Source organism: Onychostruthus taczanowskii, unplaced genomic scaffold, assembly GCF_017590055.1.
Source record: "Onychostruthus taczanowskii isolate IOZ18803 unplaced genomic scaffold, ASM1759005v1 scaffold6, whole genome shotgun sequence".
Classification (NCBI taxonomy): Eukaryota; Metazoa; Chordata; class Aves; order Passeriformes; family Passeridae; genus Onychostruthus; species Onychostruthus taczanowskii.
Window position 1 is genome coordinate 9,087,047 of NW_024503679.1, and position 20,256 is coordinate 9,107,302.

Below are 20,256 nucleotides of genomic sequence, written 5' to 3' on the forward strand. Positions count from 1 at the left end.
CGGCGCGGGCGGGGGGGTGCCGCCATGGGGCGGGCCGGCGCTGGGCCGGGGCTGGGGCGCGCAGGGCGGCCGCCGCCTCCCGCCGCGGGGATGAGCGCCTCGGCGGCCACCGGCGTGTTCGTGCTCTCGCTCACCGCCATCCCCGTCACGTACCTCTTCAACTGCCTGGCGGCCACCGGCAGGTGAGGCGGGACGGGCCCGGCGGGGCGTTCGTAGCGGCGGCGCGGGGTGAGCGGGACGGGGCGGGCGGCGGAGCGGGGCGGCCTCGCCGCTGCCGGGTCCTGCCCGCGTCCTCAGACGGGAGCCGAGCCGGGATGCGGCGGGACGCGCTCGCTGCCGGTGGCCATCCCCGGAGCGCGTCCCGGGCCGGCCGTGCCGCCGAGGGCGCGGTGCCGCCGGCCCCGGGGCAGCGCCCGCTCCGCGCCGGGACCGCGGCCTCCCCCCGGGCACTGGCACCGAAATCCAATTCTGTTCCAAAGCGAGCGGGAGAGCTCGGCAGCCCCGCAGAGCTCCCGAGCCCGGGCTGCCCGCGGGCACCCCCAGCCCGCGCTGTCGCGGGAAGTGACCCCGCGCGCTCGCCCTGCCGAACACCGGGATCCCGGGAGAAACCGCAGGTCTGGGAAAGGAAAGCCTTTCCTCATGACAGAACCCGCTTCACTTAAAGGTCTGCGTGGTATTTTGTGATCCCACAGCCCGAGGTGTTTTGCAACTTTACTGCACAAATATTTGCTTCTTGTTTTTTGCTACATCTGTTCCTTCCCCATTTTCCTCCTTCTGGCCCATAATTGAATTTTTTTGTTTCTCATTGCTAGGGTAATGTCAAATAACACATGGTGACTTACTTGATTAACTGCCAATATTTATTTCAAATTGATAGACTGCAGTGAAAAGTCACTGCAATACTAACAGCTGTAATGGTATGAAGAAATTCATCACTGGGAAAACAGACTAGCAGAAGATTCAAAGCATAACGTAAATCAACAAGCTAGTACTGCTCATCCTGACTTAGAAACTATGTGTGTATATTCTGAAATATTTGGTCTTGTAAATTCTTTGCAATAATTTTAAGTCAAGTTTCGCTAAGGGTGATATTGCCGTAATATAATTTGTTCATACACAACCTGTTTTCTTGAAACAGGGTGGTACTATGTGTAAAATTATGTACCAGATATTTTTAGCTTATGCTTCTGGACTTTACCTAATTTTTCCCCTCCATTTTTTTCCCTTGCACAAGGACAAAAGTGAAGACTGAGGAGGAGAATCTTACCTTAAAGAGAGCTAAAGATAATTTACACCCTTAGAGCTATGAAATAATTTTAAACTGATTTTCCAACTTGCATTTTCTTGGGGAAGGAGACAAATTTGCTTTGTGACAAAGATTTTTTTGTACTTTATGCCACTCCCACTGTCCATGCAGTAACATTATAGCTCCATCTCCAGGGAAAAGATCCTTTTGCCTGAGCCCACCTGTGCTGGTCACTGAACCTGCTCAAGTGGTCCTGCCTTGTAGGGCCAGAGTCTCTGGTAGCACTTCCATAACTGAACATTAGCCCAGATCCATCAGAGGTGCCCACACTGCTACTCCTATTCCTCGGGACTGATGGGATTTATTTTTGAATTTATAATCTCCAGAGTAGATCATTTATTACTGAGGTTAGATAAAATGTCCCCAATGATCCTTTTTGGCCTTGAAATCTCTGTGGGTTTGATCCTCATCTTTCATTGCCCTTTCATTTTCCTATAGTTTCTGTTTATTTTAGTATGAAAACTGATTTTAGTCAGACAAATCTAGATTTCTGGCTATGTTGTTCATCTAGTTAGTTTCATATTTTCTTTTTTTAGCTGATCAGACGTGCAAAGAGAGGCACATAAATTCTGCAAAACTATAGGATGAATACCATGGCAGACTATGCAATAAACTTTAAATATCTGTATTTTAAATTATTAAAAGTTACTTCATGAGTATGTGAGTTTGAGGACAGCTGGCTGACAAAGCAAAATTCTATCAGTCGTTCTTTTAAATTCTTCTTTTTTTTTTTTTTTTTTTTTTTTTCCTTTTTTTTTTGTTCCTGGGGGTTTTTTTTTTTTGTCTTTTAAATTCTTCTTTTTTCTTTTTTTTTTTTTTTTTTTTTTTTTTCCATGCTGTTGCAGTTCCTGGGTGATTGTTGCAGTTGGATTGCTGGTTCTGGTTCTTATTGCTCTGTCAGCTCGTGTTCTTGTCAAGAGGAAGCCACCCAAAGACCCTCTGTTCTATGGTATGTCCTGCTAAAGCTGGCTCGCAGCAGTGACTGCCTCACCCGTGGCTTTGCTCTAGGCTGCTGTGGCTTCTGCACTTTGCCTTGCTCACCTGCAAACATGACAAGTCATGCTTTCCTCTCTGCTCCTTTTTGCTGTCCTTTCTCCTTTCCTTTCACAGTCAGGGCTGTAAACTCCGTGTGCCCAAGATTTTTGAAAGGCTGCACAGTCCTGTCTGCAGACACTGACCTTCCGTGGGGGCTGTGCCTGCAGCTCCACAGAATTTCACATTCCTCAGAAAAGCTTCCTAAGAGCTGTGTTAACCAACCACTAATTAAACAATCCTGAGCTATATGGGAGAGTCGTATTGTGTGCTGAATGTCTGTGACCTCGAAGTTGACACATCCAGTTCAATAGATCTCTGCCTGACAATTTATTGGACTGTGAAGCAACTGTGTGATTCCAAGAATTTTTTAATTAATTTTTTTCCCTTTTTCCTATTACAGTTTATGCTGTATTTGCCTTTACCAGTGTAGTGAATCTAATAATTGGACTGGAACAGGATGGAATTATTGATGGATTCATGACTCATTACTTGAGAGAGGTAAATAGTAGTTTGGCTTACAAATGTAAATAAAATCTTCAGTAAAAATAACTTGGTGTAGTATTTGTCACAGAAAAATAGCCACTTACACATTCAAAACAGTCTCCTTGAATTTTGTAGTTGACCTGCTTCGTTATTGTTATGGATAAAACCTTCATTGGCTTGCAATCTCCTGACTCATTTGGCAGCAATAATGTAGCTTTCAAGCTCCATTGTTGTTACAGTTAACTTCAGGAACCCTGTTCTGTGTTAACTTCTGTGGGAATTGAAGGGCCTGGACATGATGGCAGAAAACCACAGAGAGCACTCAGCAGTGGTTGAGTTACCACTCCAAAATGTGTTACCAAGAAGAAAACAAAATTGCTCCTTTATTTTTGCCTAATCACTTTACCAGAAGGAATTAAAGTAGAGTTAAAAAATGATGATGCCAGATACCTAGTCAGCAGAATCTGCTGGCTGCTGAATATCAACATCCACCAAAAATAGCTCAGTAAGAGCTTGACAGGAAAGTCACTGAAGTCATTGAAAAGATTCCATGAACTTAAGTGTGAAATGAGTTGGACCCTACAAGGTTTTGTGTTGACATCCATATATTCAGTACTGCTGTAGATCTAGCGATCTAAATACATCTGTGTTTGTTGTATGCTAAATCTATCTTTATTTTGTAGCTTTTTATCACTAAAATATGAAAAAGTCATATTTTCATAATGTGGCAGAGTGAAGCTGACAGTCACACACAGGAGTTTCCATCTTGCACCCTTTATTGCAGGTGTGGAACTCCTTCAGTTCTGCCTGATCCTGCCTGGGCCAGCTCTGTGCTGGGAAATGTGAATTGTCAGTCAGGAGCTGAAATGTGGATTGTTAATCAGAAGCTGAATTTTGAATTGTCAGTCAGAAGCTGAAATGTGAATTGTCAGTCAGAAGCTGAAATGTGGATTGTCAGTCAGAAGCTGTAGCACTGCTTGAAGGAACATTAGTTATTGTTCTGAACTTGTTTCTTGCTGTGCTTTTTGGTTGTTTCTCTTGCTCTAAGCTCTGTGTCTCCTCCCAAACCCCGTTCCCAGGGGGAGCCCTACCTGAACACCGCCTACGGCCACGTCATCTGCTACTGGGACGGCTCGGCGCACTACCTGATGTACCTGCTGATGGTGGCAGCTATTGCCTGGGAGTGAGTCTGATCTGGGCACTGCTCACCTGCCTTGCATTCTCACATCATCTTCAAAGACCTTTCTTTTCCATGCAGTACTTAGGCTTTTATTTTGGGGTGGTTTCATGTTGTAGGCCAAAGCAACGCTGTTGAAATTTCATTACTTTCAGGGGTTCTACCCTTGCCAAGTTACCCTTCCTCTCAGCTGACTAAGCCCAGAAAATGCATGGAGATGGATCCTGTCTTCACCCTGCAGCAGACTGTAGCACATCCACATGGCTTTGTCTTAGCTAAAAGCTGAAAGAGGATGTGCATTAAAAGCATGCTTGAAAAAAAATTGTTTTTCAAATAAAAAATTTATGATAGGAATAATATATTGCTTAACACCATGATGATCTCTCATCCCTGTTAGAGAGTGACATGAAGTTTAACAGAAAAAGAGGTTATTGCTAGAGATTCTTATGCTTCTTGCTGTTGAATGAGGAGTTTCTGAGAATAAGCACTTAAATTCCAGAGACAAATATACCTGCTGGTAACAATAGCATTAACAGTATGAGATTAATTGTTAATTGTCTTATAGTTTTATACAGCCTGTGATGTGCTAACTCGTGCAGTCAGCCTTCAGAGGAGTGACACAACAGCAAACAACTGAGTATGCCCAAAGCCTGTGCTGAGAATGTGATAACCTTGTCCCACACGTGTAGGATTTCTCCATGACCCCTCTGAGAGGCAACAATCCATTCTTGATTTGTGGTACAGGTTTTGAAAGCCTCCACTTGGTAAAATACAACCTCAGCAATGACTGTTATATTCAGGGTAGGGAATTTTTAGAAATAGTTCAATAATTATGTCTTGTTTCCTTTTTTTAACAGACAAAGCTATAGAACCATTGGTCTCTACTGGCTGGGTTCCATTATCATGAGCATCATTGTCTTTATGCCTGGAAATATTGTGGGTAAGGAAGTAATTTATATGACCAGCTTTTTCCTGTGAAACATTTTCTAAATTCAGCTTTGTGCTATCTATAGTTTAGTGCAGTGTTGGTTCATTTCTGTATTAATATGAAAGAGGCATTTTAGGAATGTAAAGAGACACAAGATGTCCTAAAATTTAAATACGAGGAAGAAAAGATGAAGACTGGGGAAAAAAACCCAAAAAACCCCTTACATTTACTTTGCTTTCAAGGCGAAAAAATAAAGTATTGTGTTTTGGTATATGCATAAGGTTTTAATCTAAACCAGGTTTAAGTAATGAGACAACGTCTTTTAGTATCAATCCTAAAATTTAAATATGAGGAAGAAAAGATGAAGACTGGGAAAAAAACAAAAAACCCTTTACATTTACTTTGCTTTCAAGGTGAAAAAATAAAGTATTGTGTTTTGGTATATGCATAAGGTTTTAATCTAAACCAGGTTTAAGTAATGAGACAACGTCTCAGTATCATAAAAATATAAACCTTACTTTGCATAAAATTTCCAATTTGCTTAGAAGTCTGACTTTCCAACAGCTTACAAGAGGCACCCAAATCACCTTTAAAAGTCAAATCTGGAAGTTATTCTGTTTTCAAACTAAATTTAACATTCCTAGATTTCTAACATAAATCTGTGCTGTTAGAGGTGAGGATTTCAATAAAAATACTGACATCAGTGTTACTGGCAGGTGATCCATTAAGGGTGAAACCTTTCTCAAGAAAAGGTTTCCTTTTTAGCTAAGCTTAAACTGTTGCAAAGTTGAAAAATGCTCAGCTGAGAAAAATGTTGATGTGTCCAAATCCTGCAGTCAGCTTTAGGGAAGGTCACTTGCTTTTCATGCCAGAGGAGAAAAGCTGGCCAGCCCAGCTCGCTCCTCTGAAGATAGACTCACCACAGAGAAGAGCAGGTTTAGTGGGACTGTCCCTTCCTCTGTCCTCTTAGAAGCCTCTCAAGAGCATGCCTGCCATCTGCCTTTCTGACACAGAGCAGCCAGTGCCACAGACACATTTTCCTCGTTTACCTGAGGCTGAGGAGACCTCTCTGAAAGTTTTGTCCTCAGTACAGGCCTGTGGGAGAAATCAGCACTTTGGAAAATAAATGCAGCATCAGATCTTGAAAAATTTTTTACATTTTATCCCCCATTTTAGAAAGAGTGAGGTCTCTGTTTGAAGCAGGTTCCATTGAGAGGTTTGAAGGCTGTCCCATCCTATACCCAATGCAGTGACAGATGTGGCTTCCCATCTTCTCAAAAAGTCCCTAATTCTGAAATGGCTTCCTGTATCATGGGCTCTCTTTTACCTGTGTCTCTACTTCTGCTGAGGATGTGATTTTCAAGAGGATTTGTGTGCTAACATTAGTGATTTCTAATGTTTTATCTTTGTTTACATGACCATAGTTGCTTCAGGTTTGATGTTACATAGCATATTTTTTAATTCTTCTGCAACAGAGCTTACTAATTCTCATAAATCTTGTAATAATTTTTTAACAGGCAAATATGGAGCAAAAGTGTGTCCTGCTATTTTCCTAAGTATACCATATGTCTGCCTCCCCATATGGGCTGGGTTCAGGATTTATAACCAACCTTCAGTGACTCACGACACCCCAGTGAAGGTAATTCTATTGTATCTCAGTGCTGGCTCCTGTCAGGGCAGCTGACATAAGCTGGCTGTTTCTGGTGGGTTTTATAGGTCCCCTGATGGAATGTGCTGTGACTGCTCACTCTTATGACAATTGCTGTCTGGCTCTGAAAACTGCAAAAATATCTATACTGCAGGACTATTTCATTATGGGGGAATAAAGAAGAAGCAAAAGAATCTCATGTCAAGAGTAAAGAACCCATTCACAGGTGTAATTGTGTTTCTAACCTCTATTCAGTTTCTGTCTGTTTCAGTTTCTTAGCCAATGAAAATACTGGCATTTACCAGCTTCTTAAAGCACCACAAAATCCTGTAGAAACACTGCAGGAAAGTACTCTTCTGCAGATATGACTTACAGATCTCATGTAATTTAATAATTTTTGTATGTGCTTTCTGTAATATTAGATTTTAGAGGTGAGACCCTGTACATAAATTGATACAAAAATTCTTTACACATTTCTTGTAAAAAATCTGTAAACATTTTTGCTTAAAACTTTTAACACTTTTGCCTTTGAAATAACTACATGGGTTGTAATAAGATTAACTGAGACATCAAAACAATGCATTAATAGTTTATGCACTGTTTTATAAAAAAAGGTCAAAAAGACCCCTGCAGTACATAGCACAGAAGAGATCTTTTAGTTGCTGTAGGCAAGCCAGTTTATTGCTGCAGCACTCCCTATCAGTTGTGAGCAATATAATCAATTAATATTTTTGCATCAAAGAGCGCCTGAGGCTCAGTCAGGTTCATGCTGTTCCTGCAAACAGGGACAGAGATGAAGGATTGGTGGCTGCTCAGAGCCAGCAGGCAGCCAGAGGGGGAGTGGCACAGAGTGACAGCAGGACAGGAGGACAGAGCTGCCCAGAGAGGTGGGAACACAACATCCAGCCAGCCAGGAGGAAAGAGAAGCACAGAGAGGTGTTCATATCTCCTCAGGGCTGAAGAACACCTACAGAATCACAGCTTTTAGGGTAAATCCCTATGGAAGGCAAATTGAAGGAATCTTCAGGTGCTAAACCTTCTGCTGTCCTGCAGAGGCTTACAGGAAACCACCTGTAAGCCCAGGAAACCACCTCCTGTCCCACCCCAAAGCCACTTGAGCTGATTCATTTGAAGGAGCCACTACTTCTGGCCAGAAGCACATTCTTTAGACTCATCAAGTGTAGTTAAAGGTAGTGATGGCAATTTTTACTGCACACATCAGTGAGAGCAGCCTTAGTGTGGAGCGTGGATGAAGGTTTGAGTTTATTTTCCTGGTATTAGGAATACTATAGAAACAGACATTATAGAAAATATGTGATGGACTGATTACTTGCTGAAATACAGCCATGTCTCCTGGGCTTAGCAGGAGATAAACTGCTTACCTAGGTTTGATATTTTAATTTAGTATATATTTCAGAGAAACTTAGATTTAATATTCTATTTCAAAAAGAAAGTTCAGAAAAGCTGATGACCTGAAAATTTAACATTGCACTTCTTTGTGAATCCTTTCTTGGAAACCTAAACTTCCTTGCCCAGAAGGTTATAGAAAAAGCCTTGATTCCTTTCAGTGGGACCTCATAGCCCACCCAAGCTGTTTGCTTTTCAGAAGTTGTATTTAGTCTTCACAAGTAAATTATGCTCCATATCTGAGCATGCCTTAACGTGACTTCTCATGAATTTTTCATGCGACTTTTTCAGTCCCAAATTAAGAATTGTTTCCAGGAAATAATTGTGTTTAATGCTACTAATCAGTGAGATAATCATTATAAGTCCTGAGCATTTCAGTAGATCATTTGGAATTAGCTGTAAAATTTATCTTTTTTTAAACTATAATTATTCAGAGTTGGCATGAGAAGATTTAGGAAGAAAATGTAACATGCTTTTAAACATGCTATAATTAGTATACAGGAAAATACTTACATGAAAGCAACAGAAGCAAAGTGTATTCTGTTGGCCAAGGTATACATTGCTATAATATTATTACAAACCTGTTAGTTAAAAATATAATCACTGTGGGGGCAGAGGAAAGGTATTCAAGTTTTGGTTGCTTTCTAATAGAGGGGGTGCAGGGGAGTGGAATGGAGCTGTGCCCTCATTTGGAATCAAGCCCAGCTCTGCTGCAGTCTTTACAAAGCCCAACAGATTTATCTGCAAGTATATCAGCTCAGAAAAGTTTAATGGAATTTAAAAATCTTTAACAGAATTAATTCACAAATTCAGACTTGTACATGAATTCTGAAGGGACTGACTTTTACAGACAGCACAAAAGATTATTCCATTTCCCTAAAACTGATGACATAAGAAGCCTCTCAGAAGTTATGGAAAATAGCTTTTTCCTGGAAGTCAGAGGAATTGCAAAGCATGCCTGGCCACTTCCTTCCTCCTTGCTGCACAAAAGAATCCCTGGGGCTGCAGAGATCTGGGCAGAGTTCAGCGTTGTTTGCAGTGCATGGGAAACCCCTGGCAGGCCAGCTCTGCTTGGCCAGATGTGTAACTTAACATGTAATGCAGTTTAGCTCTGCTTGGCCAGTGTTCTTAACATGTAATTCAGGTTAGCATGGGGTGGGTTAAAGAAAGGTAAGGAAAAACTGCTCTTTAGTAGTCAGCAAAGTGCAACCTTTCAAATTCTTGCTTCTGCTTTTTTTCCTTTTTTTTTTTTTTTTTTTTTTTAAGCTATGCATTTTCATTTTGTTTGCATGCATAAAGAAAAAAGGTGTGAGTTTTCTGTACCCTGGCAATTTCACAAACTAGTACTGCACCAAGGGTTGCTTCCACTTACAGTGGCTTTGTCTCCAAACCCTCTAAGCACAAAGTTCTATTGTAGCTTTGTGATTACAGTGAGTGCACACATCCATTTAATATTTAAAGAGGACTATTGAAATATTTGAAAAGAGGAGATTATGCATATCTATAAGCTTCATACATAGTCCAAAATGGAAAGCAAATATATCAGCTTTCCATTATCCTAGGTAGTCTACAATTGAAAATGATTTGTAACTCAGCCATAAGTGGCCTTTTTCTTTCACAGGAAGAAATATTTGAATATAGGCATTCTTTGCAGGTAATATTAAAAATACTCCTACACCAGTACTCTGAATACTGTGAAGTGACACCATACTGCCAAAACCTGTTACTTGTGTTAGAAAATCAAACAAAGGTGTCACCTTTTTTTTCTGAAAAAGATCCTTTAAAATAAAATCAGAAAACAATTGTTATGAAAGGGATGGCTTATTTTTGCCAGAGCCTTATTTTTGTTAATCTGCAATCCAGATCTTGTACTATTTGCTCAGAAATTGTGCTTGCAAGATTGTTTCTCCTGTTTCAATAACTTTATTGTGAGTATCTTGATCCTGTGTGCTTTTAACTGTGCCCCCGCATCCTAATTTTTGTTTTGCACTCTGGAGACAATTCTACAAGTGTATAACAGGAAGGAAATCAGGTTTTTCTTTTGCTGTCTGCATGCCAACAAACGGCCAATAAAAAGGAAGAGGAAATGAGTAACACATATACATGGGGAAGTTTTCCCTCTGAACTACAGACAGATACTCTGAGGTGTTTATAGTTTTGTCTGTGACTACACAGTGCAGAAAGTGAGGCTCACATGATTTCCTTGTAGGTTTTACTGTGTAGGCAGAGATGCCTTTGGTTCCCCCAAGGCACCTTCCCCATTAGACATGGAAATGGCCTTTGCTCTGCAGTGTGATCCCCTCCCCTCTGTCCCTGCAGCAGGAGGGATTCCTGTGCTGAGGAAAGGAGGCACAAGATCAGAGCCAGGCCTTGGAGGTGCCTCAGTGCCATCCCAGGAATTCCCAGGGTTCAGTGATAGAAGAGGAAGGGTTTCCACATACTCCATACACACACATTTCATTCTCTATTTTTGCAATGCACACTGACATACAATATTTGCTCACTGAACTCAGCAGAGGACTCAACCAGCCACAGAAAAGCTTTTATTTTATGCCAGTGATAGTCCATTAATTTTAATAGTGTCAGAAGCTGCTGAAAACCAGCATTCAATAATGAGATGGATCCAGTCCTTTTACAAAGTATACTGGATTGAACTTCAAATGTTTGAGACAAATCTACATTTCCAAGGCTTTTCTACATAGGGACATTCAGGAAAACAAATTATTTCCAATTACAAAAAGACAATTTTGAAGAAATTATGCTGCTTTAAAGCCTTAGGTGATTGCAGAGTTAGTGTTCATTTGATTTAGGTTGCTTGAAATGACACTAATCTGTATTGAAATGGCTTCAGTTGGATCCATCCATTTCTAGAGTTTATTCAGATGAATTTTCCTCACTACATTCTATAAAGTCTGGAGTTGCCTTTTTAGGTGGAAATCTTTCTGAAATCAATGGATAGATGTGATGTTTCACCACTCCACCCTCTCTGCAGTGACTGATCTGGAGTGGAACACACGTGGCATGGAGCCAGGCTGTACCTACTGACCATGTTCTGTGTTGCAGGTGGTTCAGGAAGTCCAGAAGAAAGGACTCTTAAGAAGACCAATAGATTTGATGTTAGCTGCATACCTCATTCTAGCCACGGGGTTTTGCATATTCAGGGGCATGGTAAGTTGAATATATTTTAATAATTTAAGCTAATTTTCAGTTGAACGTTTGAGTCTGTGTGAAGAAGCACGTACATTGTGGTCAGGGGAAATCCTGTAACATTTGGGTTCAAACAGGCCTTAGATATAAAAGGATAAATTATATATAACTATTGGTGCTTTGCTTCTCCATTTTGTGCTGTTTGCAGCATGTTTTTCAAAAGGAGGTGCAAACCACCAGAGTAAAGAGCATCCCAAGAGAAAATCAACACGACCTAAAACTTTGTTTCCATTGGTCTGTTGTTCCATTTATGGCCCAGAACATGGAGAAAAAGCAACTAAAGTAATTCTGTATTCATGTTTTTCTAAGCAGTAATGCATATTTAAAATTATATACAAAACCAAGTTAGCTTACATTGCATGAGTTAGAGGAGAACATTTCCACCTAAAAGGAAAAAAAATTATCCACGTTGTGAACAATACACATTATTTCTACTTTCCAAGAGACAATTTTAAAAAATGGTTGCTCTCTCAATAGTTGATTGAATCAAAATTTCTGAGGGAAGGAAGCAGTACTGAAAATGCTTTCAGGAGTAAATCCAGTCATAGGTAAATCTATTCCCTTGTCAGCCCTAATGCATTTTCTGTCTTAAGCAGAATGAAACTTGTGTGTCATTCAGTGAGCACAGCTCAAATGTTTAGGCATCTCAGATAACTGCCTGCTTGCTTGATTTGTAGATTTGATCCTTTCTGGAATCATTCAAGTAGAAGGTGATGATAAATACCCAGCAACATTTTATTTACCTAGCGCAGAATGTCCTTTTGTAGTTGTGCTGCTCACATTCCTCTCACCTTCTCTTTCTCTTAAAACTTGCCTCTCAGAAATATTTTTTTTCTTCTGTCAGACTGCTTTATTTCCTGTAGATCACTTTACTTCAGGGAACCACTGACACAGGTGAAATCAGCTGGTTTACCTGTAATTTCACTGTGGAAAATATTGGTCTCATGGTCTTACATGGCTCTGCAGTCCCACTTCGTTTCTCAGAGGAATTAGTTTTGTTGATTTTGAGACTGTGGTAATTTCCTTATATATTTCCTTCACCAAGCAGGAATTGCTTACTGGCCTTGATTATACATACAGAGATTAACTGAACATCTCTGTGTAAAATGCAGGAACCATAATTTTGTGCAAAAGTTCCTAAAACACAATCCATTATAGTCCACTCAGACCTGCTTCTTGGGTGCCCATGAAGGAAAAGAACAGGGAGGAATATTGACTGGAAAGTTTTGCATTTCCTCCTCAGAGTCACACAACAAATGCACATGAAATTGAGCTGTGCCAAACGTGCCGTTCAGCCCTGTAGCCCAGGCATTAACGATGCCACAGACAAGCCCAGGGACAGCTGCTCACATGGATTGCTAGCTCAATTTAGAGCAGAATTTTTTGTAGTAGTTTTAAGGCCTATCATGAAAAGGAACTATTTTTGCAATTTATCCATGTTTATTTGTAACTTTTTCTTCCTATAGGAATGTAAAATCCAGTAATCTCTCCTTTACTACTCTCAAAAATTACTTTAAGTAACACCTATCCTATGCATTGCTCTCCACTGCTGCCTTGTCCCAGTGCAGCTCTTTTCTTGGACCACATCCATAGCTTGCCACCCTAAAACTGGGTGCTTATCCTGAAGTTTCCACTCTTAGAGCAATTTTCCATTGGAAAGTTCATTTGGTGGGATCAAAGGCTATTTACCAGAGCAAATCAATAGCAATTATACTTTTACAACAGCATAGCCAACTGGCTAAATTCTCTTCCAGTCAAAATCTTCAAAGCAGGCTGCCAGCATTTCCTCACAAGCCCACTGAGCAGGAGCTGAGAGGAGGCTGCACTTCCCCTTTTATTTGGGGACCACATGGATCACCTTTGCAAGCTCCAGGGTATCTGTGCTGCAGACCATGAGTGCACCTAGGGCTGGTAACATGTGTTAAATTGGCTGGTTTCAGAACAAATTGATCACTGGAAGTTTTAAAACCCCTTCTCAGATTGCCCTGGACTGCCCTGCTGAGCTCTGCCGGCTGTACATCCAACTGCACGAGCCCTACATAAAGGATCCTGCTGCCTATCCCAAGCTCCAGGTAAAGCACTGCCCATGGAGTGCTAAAGAGGGATTTGTAAACAAAGATGAAGCCATGGGTTTCAGAGATGAAAAGATTAATATGGGAATTACCATTCATGGCAAGTTAAAGGGTATTTTCCAGTACCATTTCTAGCAATTGTAGGATAGCAATCCTTGTGTGATAAGCTTAACTTAGGTTCAAATTGGTGACATCGAGCTACACATCCTAATTACTCAGGGTTCTTTTAACACAGCCCATGAAACAGATCTGTGTGCTTTTTGATGTTCATTTCCCCTCCTTAGAAAGGCAAAGTAGACTTTCAGTCAGGAATTGAGGCAGGAAGGGGTGCAGTAGGACTAGATTCCTTAGGCTCACATTGCACTTCCATCCCCAGTGACACACTCTTGAAAAAGGGCACTGCATACAAAAGGCATTGCAGATGAGGGAATGTTGTGCTTTAATTCTGTAGAATTTGATGTTGACATTCTTTTGCAAGCCTGGCTGCTGCAGGGGACAGGGCCCAAAGCAGTCAGAGGGCACAGGGGTGAGGAAATGAGCAGAAACCAAGTGTCACTGCTGGATGAGTTCTTCCTGGGAAAGGCAGGGCATGGCTTGTGTCCCACAGCTCCCAGCTGAGAGTGCAGTGCAGCCTGACAAAGGCTCCCTGCATTAAGGAGTTAAGCCAGGCCATGCTTTCTGGCATGGTCTCAGGATAGTAAGGGGCAGGAATATATGTCCTGAATGAAGTGTGTAGGGATGGGGCAAGGAGACAACAGCCACCAATATCGGGAGAAACCTCAGGGTAGCTGGATCCAGTCAATAGCATCCAGGTGTGACAAAAAGGCCTGGGAATCACTGCTACCAGAAGTGTAATTTTGAGCAGTCTCAACTCCTCAGTGAGCAGCTTACTGATTTTTAAATACATCTCCCTCACACTGCAAAGCAACTAATATTTGTGTTTGAAATGCAGATGCTGGCATACATGTTCTACTCAGTGCCATACTATGTGATTGCTCTGTATGGCCTGCTGGTGCCTGGCTGCTCCTGGATGCCTGATTTGACCCTTATACATGCTGGAGGACTAGCTCAGGTATTTCTTTGCAATATCTTCACTTTTAAATTACATTATAATAAGTAGAGACCTATGGAATCAATGATCTTCCCATGTAGGTTTTGTGCTGATGTAACCCAGATCACCTTTCATATCTGTAAAAACCCATTAATTTAAGGGAGTGAATAATCAAATCTACTACTCTCTAATGACCACATTCTTGCTTTGCAGACTTCTCTCCTTCTACACAATGTTTTTATTGGGCTCATTTAAAACTTATTAAGCACCATGCACTCTTTAGCTGGCATCATGAAGGAAGCCCATCTTAAAGTCAATCGTAAAAAAACCCAACAAAACCCAAACACAACACAACAGCACAATACATTGTTTCCATAATATGGGTTGGTCAAGTAGGTAGTTTGAAATATATAAAGAGAAAAAGTGTCTCCTTGTCACACAAAATGTACAATATCAGTGGATGATGTTGAGGGAACTCAGGGAACCTCCTGGGCCACGAACCACAGTAACACTCAGAAGTGTTTGTGTTCCCAATGGCACACAATGATCATTTTTCTTTTACTCATTCCACTCTGGTTCTCTTAAATAAACAGCTGTAGTTAATTACTAAATGGGGCTGATGCTTATGAGAAGACTGACCAAAACAATTCAACAGGAACTAGTAAATGACTCATGACAGACAGATGAGCATTAAACAGATGAGACACAGGGACAATTGGTTTGTTCTGTACATAGGAAATGAAATGTGTGTGCTCAGAACATCCAGACAACGTCGAAAATAAGCACGATAATCCTGCCACAATAGTGACAACAACACACAGCAATAACTGTAATTCAAATACCACTGTGAGACAAACACAAACCAACACTTGGTTCCTCAGGTCTGAGATAATCATAGGTACAAACTACAATCCACTTTAATTGCCCAATAAGAAGGGTGGAGTGGTATTTTCTATTTGGGAGCAGTTATCACAGAGAATAGAACTTCTTTTTCTTCTCTACCAGTTTATAGAGAATCTTGAACTATCATGTGATATCAAAACAGAATCTGGCAAACATTTATGAGGAAGCTTAGATGCTCAAAAGGTATCATAAATACTGTACAACTGTGTTTGGCCAAAATCTAATTAAAAAAAACAAAACACAAGCTAACTAAGTAGGCAAGGCTGTGTTGGGAACTGTCACTACTGACAGATTACTCAGGTTCCATAAATTGCCCAGATAATCAGGGAAAAAAACACTCCTTCAAAGATTTTTTAACACAAGAGAAAGTAATTCAGAAGTCAGAGTGTGCTGACTGTCACAACCTTGCAAACTTACCAGAAAGCTCAATCTCCTAGTCTGGGGGTGATTTTTTTTTGGTAGGTTTGGGGTTTTTTCCCCACCTTTTATATGTTTCCTGTAACAAATAATCACCTTTTTTTTTTTTTTTAACAGTCCTTTGTACCTTTTAGATGTATGAATGCTAAACTTTGTTGCTGAAGTCTAAAACCCCTCTGTTGTTCTGTCTCAGGATGTCCATTTACACATTAGACTAACACTCAGCATTTCCCATTTCACTACTTAAAGCTTGTCCTGGCACCAGCAAATGGTGTGGGCTAACAGAAACTGATTAAGAGAACTCTATGTTGCTGTGGACTCTTCATATTTTATCTTGCTTCAAAAAACAGTTCTTGACATTTGGGAGGGGTTTTGACTTTAATGCACTGCAGGATGAAGTTCAGTTATCCTACAAATGAATGTGATTTAATTGATTTGGCTTGGTAAATTGTGACCAACCTGGGATGTAAAATGCATGTGACAAAGAATTGAGGGCTCTTTCTTGATTATTAGGGTGCTTTGTCATTTTGAGGCAAAAAACACATTTACAGGTTTGTCTACTGTTACCTTAAGTTAAAACACTTAACTGATAATTAATATGTAGTTACCAAAACACACTTTGCTTCCTCTCACACACAAGGTCCAATAAAGGTGTCTGGTGGTGGAAGCAGTGGGCACTGCTCCCTGGGAATGAACACTGCTCCTACAGAGGGGGAACATGGAGATTTTAATTATTTTTATTTCTGTCATTATGATGTACTTTTTACAAAAACAAGTCACAAAATACCATGTGATGCATCTAAACTAAGAACCTCCAAAGTGCCTACTAGCCTTTCACACAGACACACATTTACTGATTTTCAGAATTACAAATAACTCTCAGCTGGAATGACTCCATTACTAACATTCAGACTCCAAAACCAGTTGTGACCCAATAATTACTAGACTTTCTGAAGCTTCAGGAGGAGCTCTTTGAATTTCACATGAGTGAAGTACTAGGAGCTTTGATTATACAAAAGGGTTGGAACAGCCTCTGAACTTAATGGAATTGGTATTTCCCTATGCAAGTGAGCCACGTGAGCAGGGATGAAGAGCCACAGCCTTACTAGCCAAAATCAGTCTCACCAACTCTCTGCAGCCCATTTCTCTGTTTTCTTAAATGTAGAGTTTACCTTTATTCCCTCTTAGTGTTTTCCATAACCCTGCCTTTTTTGTGGCTACTTTCTGCAGTGTTTCTTGTCCACCAGAGACCCTAAACCCAAGGAATGTGTTTTTCTAGGTTACTCCCCTTCTATTTTTTGGCTTTGTTAGGCTCATGAGACCAGGTCCAAACCCTTCCAAAGTTTCAGTCTTTGCCTGATTTTAGTCAGTCTTAGAGAGAAGGCACAGAGTGAAGAAGGACTCCTAACCTTTTTCTGGGTCCTTCTCTGTCCTTAACTGCAGGGTAAAAAAATACTTTAAATACTACCTATGATTAGGCAACAAGGCAAAAACTGTTGTAAAAAGTCCAAATCCAGACTGCTTCACACAGACAAGCAGGTCAGGGAGAAGCAGGCAGACACAGAGTGCAGTTGCCAAGACACATCCAGCAACTTCCACCTGCTGGGAATGCCCAGGGAGCAGAGTGGCCAAGGCTTCAGGGGTGACAAAGGCTGCATGTTGGGCATGTAAGGCTACCTTAGAAGGCTACCTGCAGCATCTCATCTGGTTGATTTCTCAGCCAAATCTCAGCTCAGAGATTTGTTGGAGCCTCAAAATTCTCCACTTGGAGAGGGGATCAGTAACAGAAAGCACCGAGGAATGGCTTATTTGCTGAGAGACCCCAGTCACAGTGAGGTAACACAATGGACTCAGGGCTTCTCTCACTGAGCACCAGCCTGCTGCACACAGACACAGAGCTCTGCAGGGACTGACAGTCAGAATTAGGGGTTTGCTGCCAGTGTGCCTGAAGAAAGAGCAGCACTGGGCCACTGGTGAGTGAGAGATCTGCTTTTAAGACATATCCCCTGCTCCAAGTAAGAAGGAAAAAAAGAGGGGAAAGAAAAAAAAAGTAGCAGCAGAGAACAGTCATGGTAAGAGAAACACAGGAGATTAAAGACATAACACAATTTTCACAGAGGCAAATCAAATAAATTAAAAAAAAAAGAAAAATACTTTACAGACATAAATATCCTCCTTGGTAATGAAAGAAGAAGCCATGTGTTACAGTGAAAAACAAGTCTAATAAACAATAACTTCATTATATGGTACATCATTAACCACTAAAAATCTTTGTAGGCTACAGACAGGACATCATGTTACTGCTTTTTGGTTTTACAACAATTAAAGCTCACTAATGTGCCACAGCTCCTGTAAGAGACAAGACCACACAGTAAGGCTTAGATACTCAGGCATCTTGGGGGCTCTGGGAGTTCTGGGTCTCTCAGAAGCATCCCCTTACAGCCCCTTCTGACAAGGTTTACTGTGAATGATGAGAAATTTACTATCAGCTTGCTCTGATGCACAGCTGGCCACTCTTGCAGACAGGCAAGTCTTACAATCCTCCACAAAGAAGGAGCAGCTTTGCAGCCTGTTCACCCCAGACAAGGCTCTAAAATGCAACCCAGAGGCTCTCAGTGTCTGGGGGAACACCAGATAGCCCAAACCTCCTGCCTGCAGCCTGCTGGCAGCTGTCTGTCTGTCCGTCTGCCTGGAGTCTGCTACGAGAGGGCTTTGCTGCTGAGCTGCTCTGGCTGCCTGGGCTGAGGAGGCTTCCCCAGCAGGATTTCAGGCAGCAGGGATTTCAGCCAGCCCACCCAGGGGCCACAGGCAGGGCCTGCCTGGGGCAGGTGAGAGCAAACAGGCTGCAAGAGACAGAGTGAATTACCAGGCTGATACAAAAAGGCTGACAGTGTGCCCCTGAACATCTGTTTGCTGTGCAATAGCTATTTACAGAAACATGCTAAGTGGCACTCTGCTCAAGTGTGTTTGTATTTGATTTCGTTGATTACTTTGTTTCCTGGCTCAGGTTTTGCTCAATGAGCTCTCCCAATTCAGTTGAGGTGGTTGGAATCACCTGAAAACCAATTTCTGTTTCTGTTTTGATGGATGGTCTCAGCCTAACCTTTTGCTGGGGTGATGTATTGAAACACCTGCACTTTATTTCCCCTTCTACTCTGCTGTGACCAGAACCATGTTTTACGTGAGGCCAAAATGACTCCTGCTGAAGCCAGAACAGAGGATGTGATTTGGCATAGTGTTCCTCTGTGTTCCTAAAATCCTGGTGTCCCAGTGCTCTCCTTACGATCAAATTGATGTTCATCTTCTCAGATCTCCTCCACTGCTAGCTAACTAAATAGTAATGAAAAAATTGGACACACAATAGTTAATGTGAATGAGCTGTGGCTTGAAATAGCAGGTAACAGATGGAAACAAAAGACACCGACTATCCTGACACTTCTATCTTTAAATGTTTGTTTATGCTAAAAATACGCTTCAGGCCAGCAAGCCTGTCTGTGCCTATAACCTTCACTGTATGCTCAATCTATACTTCAAACCAGCCCAAGCCTGAAACCCAAATATTGCAGACATTTTCTGAAATCATCAGGAGTTGTGGGATCAGAATCTGGAACAATCTGGGTTTAAGATTAAAAAGTTCAAACCCAAACCAGAACTAACAGACGTTCCAAGACTCGCCTTTCTAACTTTATTCACAGTGACTGTCTGGCTGCTCCCATTGATGCCAAACTCCCAACAACCCTCCCAGGCAGGTGGGTGAGAGCCCTCCCCCTGATTGGGCTCTGCAGGGATGTGCCCTTCAGTGGCCACTTTTCTGGGGAAGGATCATGCACAAATTGTGACCCAGAAAGCCAGGGTGGAATCCTGTACCTGATGAAATTATCACTGCCACCATGTGCATAAAGAAACCCCTTACCATGCCACTGATGGTTCCAGTTATGCCTCATACACCAAGATATTAATGATTTTAGTTTAGACTGTATTTTTATAGCACTGTGCAAAAGTATGATAGATAATTCTGGAATAAGAATAAGGGCTGGCTTGGAAAATGTCACTGGAGATGCAGACTTGCACGCAGATTATGCCATCTTTCCAAAAATACACATCAACTTTACCTTTCTTTAATATATGTGTTATATACACACCACAGGCTCAATTTTCCCATATTGGTGCTTCTCTTCATGCTCGAACTCCTTACATCTACAGAGTCCCTGAAGAAGCAAAAGAGTTTTTCCTGATCTTGAACATAATGTATGGGATTCTTCCTCAGCTGTTCGCTTACAGGTGTGTCAACAAGCCAGAGTTTTTCATGAAACCAAAACAAGAAGAAAAACCAGAATAGCAGAACTGTTTCCAGCTCCTGTCCTTGGCTATGTATATAACTGGGTTGGGATGTAACTGAACTGCTCAGATGGAACCCAAATGAAGCGTGTGAGATGTGTAACATTGCACAACTGTGTAGTCGCACGGTCTGCTCTGTTTATCCTACTGAAAAAGGGAAAATAAAGACAACTGCCTTTAGCACCACTTCTCAACATTGTGACTTTGCAGTGCATTGCCAGTTCCCACAGCTATTTTTAAGTAAGCTGCTTTGACAGTTTTAGAAATACTGCATGAAGTTAAAT

At 41.5% G+C, this 20,256-nt stretch overlaps 1 protein-coding gene across 3 annotated transcripts; it reads left to right on the top strand.

Moving 5' to 3' along the window:
* On the top strand, positions 1 to 20,158 carry TM6SF1 (transmembrane 6 superfamily member 1). 3 transcript variants are annotated; one of them, XM_041418889.1, is made up of 10 exons: positions 3 to 182; positions 2,152 to 2,255; positions 2,742 to 2,839; positions 3,904 to 4,007; positions 4,859 to 4,941; positions 6,447 to 6,568; positions 11,048 to 11,152; positions 13,171 to 13,263; positions 14,216 to 14,335; positions 19,782 to 20,158. In XM_041418889.1, exons 1-10 carry the CDS (start codon positions 25 to 27, stop codon positions 19,971 to 19,973), a joined length of 1,179 nt encoding a protein of 392 aa, XP_041274823.1. In that variant the 5' UTR covers positions 3 to 24; the 3' UTR covers positions 19,974 to 20,158. The 3 variants fall into 3 exon arrangements, with proteins under 3 accessions (XP_041274825.1, XP_041274823.1, XP_041274824.1); XM_041418890.1 differs by having other exon boundaries at positions 19,838 to 19,972; XM_041418891.1 differs by lacking the exons at positions 6,447 to 6,568; positions 11,048 to 11,152; positions 13,171 to 13,263; positions 19,782 to 20,158 and having other exon boundaries at positions 1 to 182; positions 14,216 to 14,301.
* The last annotated feature ends 98 nt before the right edge of the window (positions 20,159 to 20,256 follow it).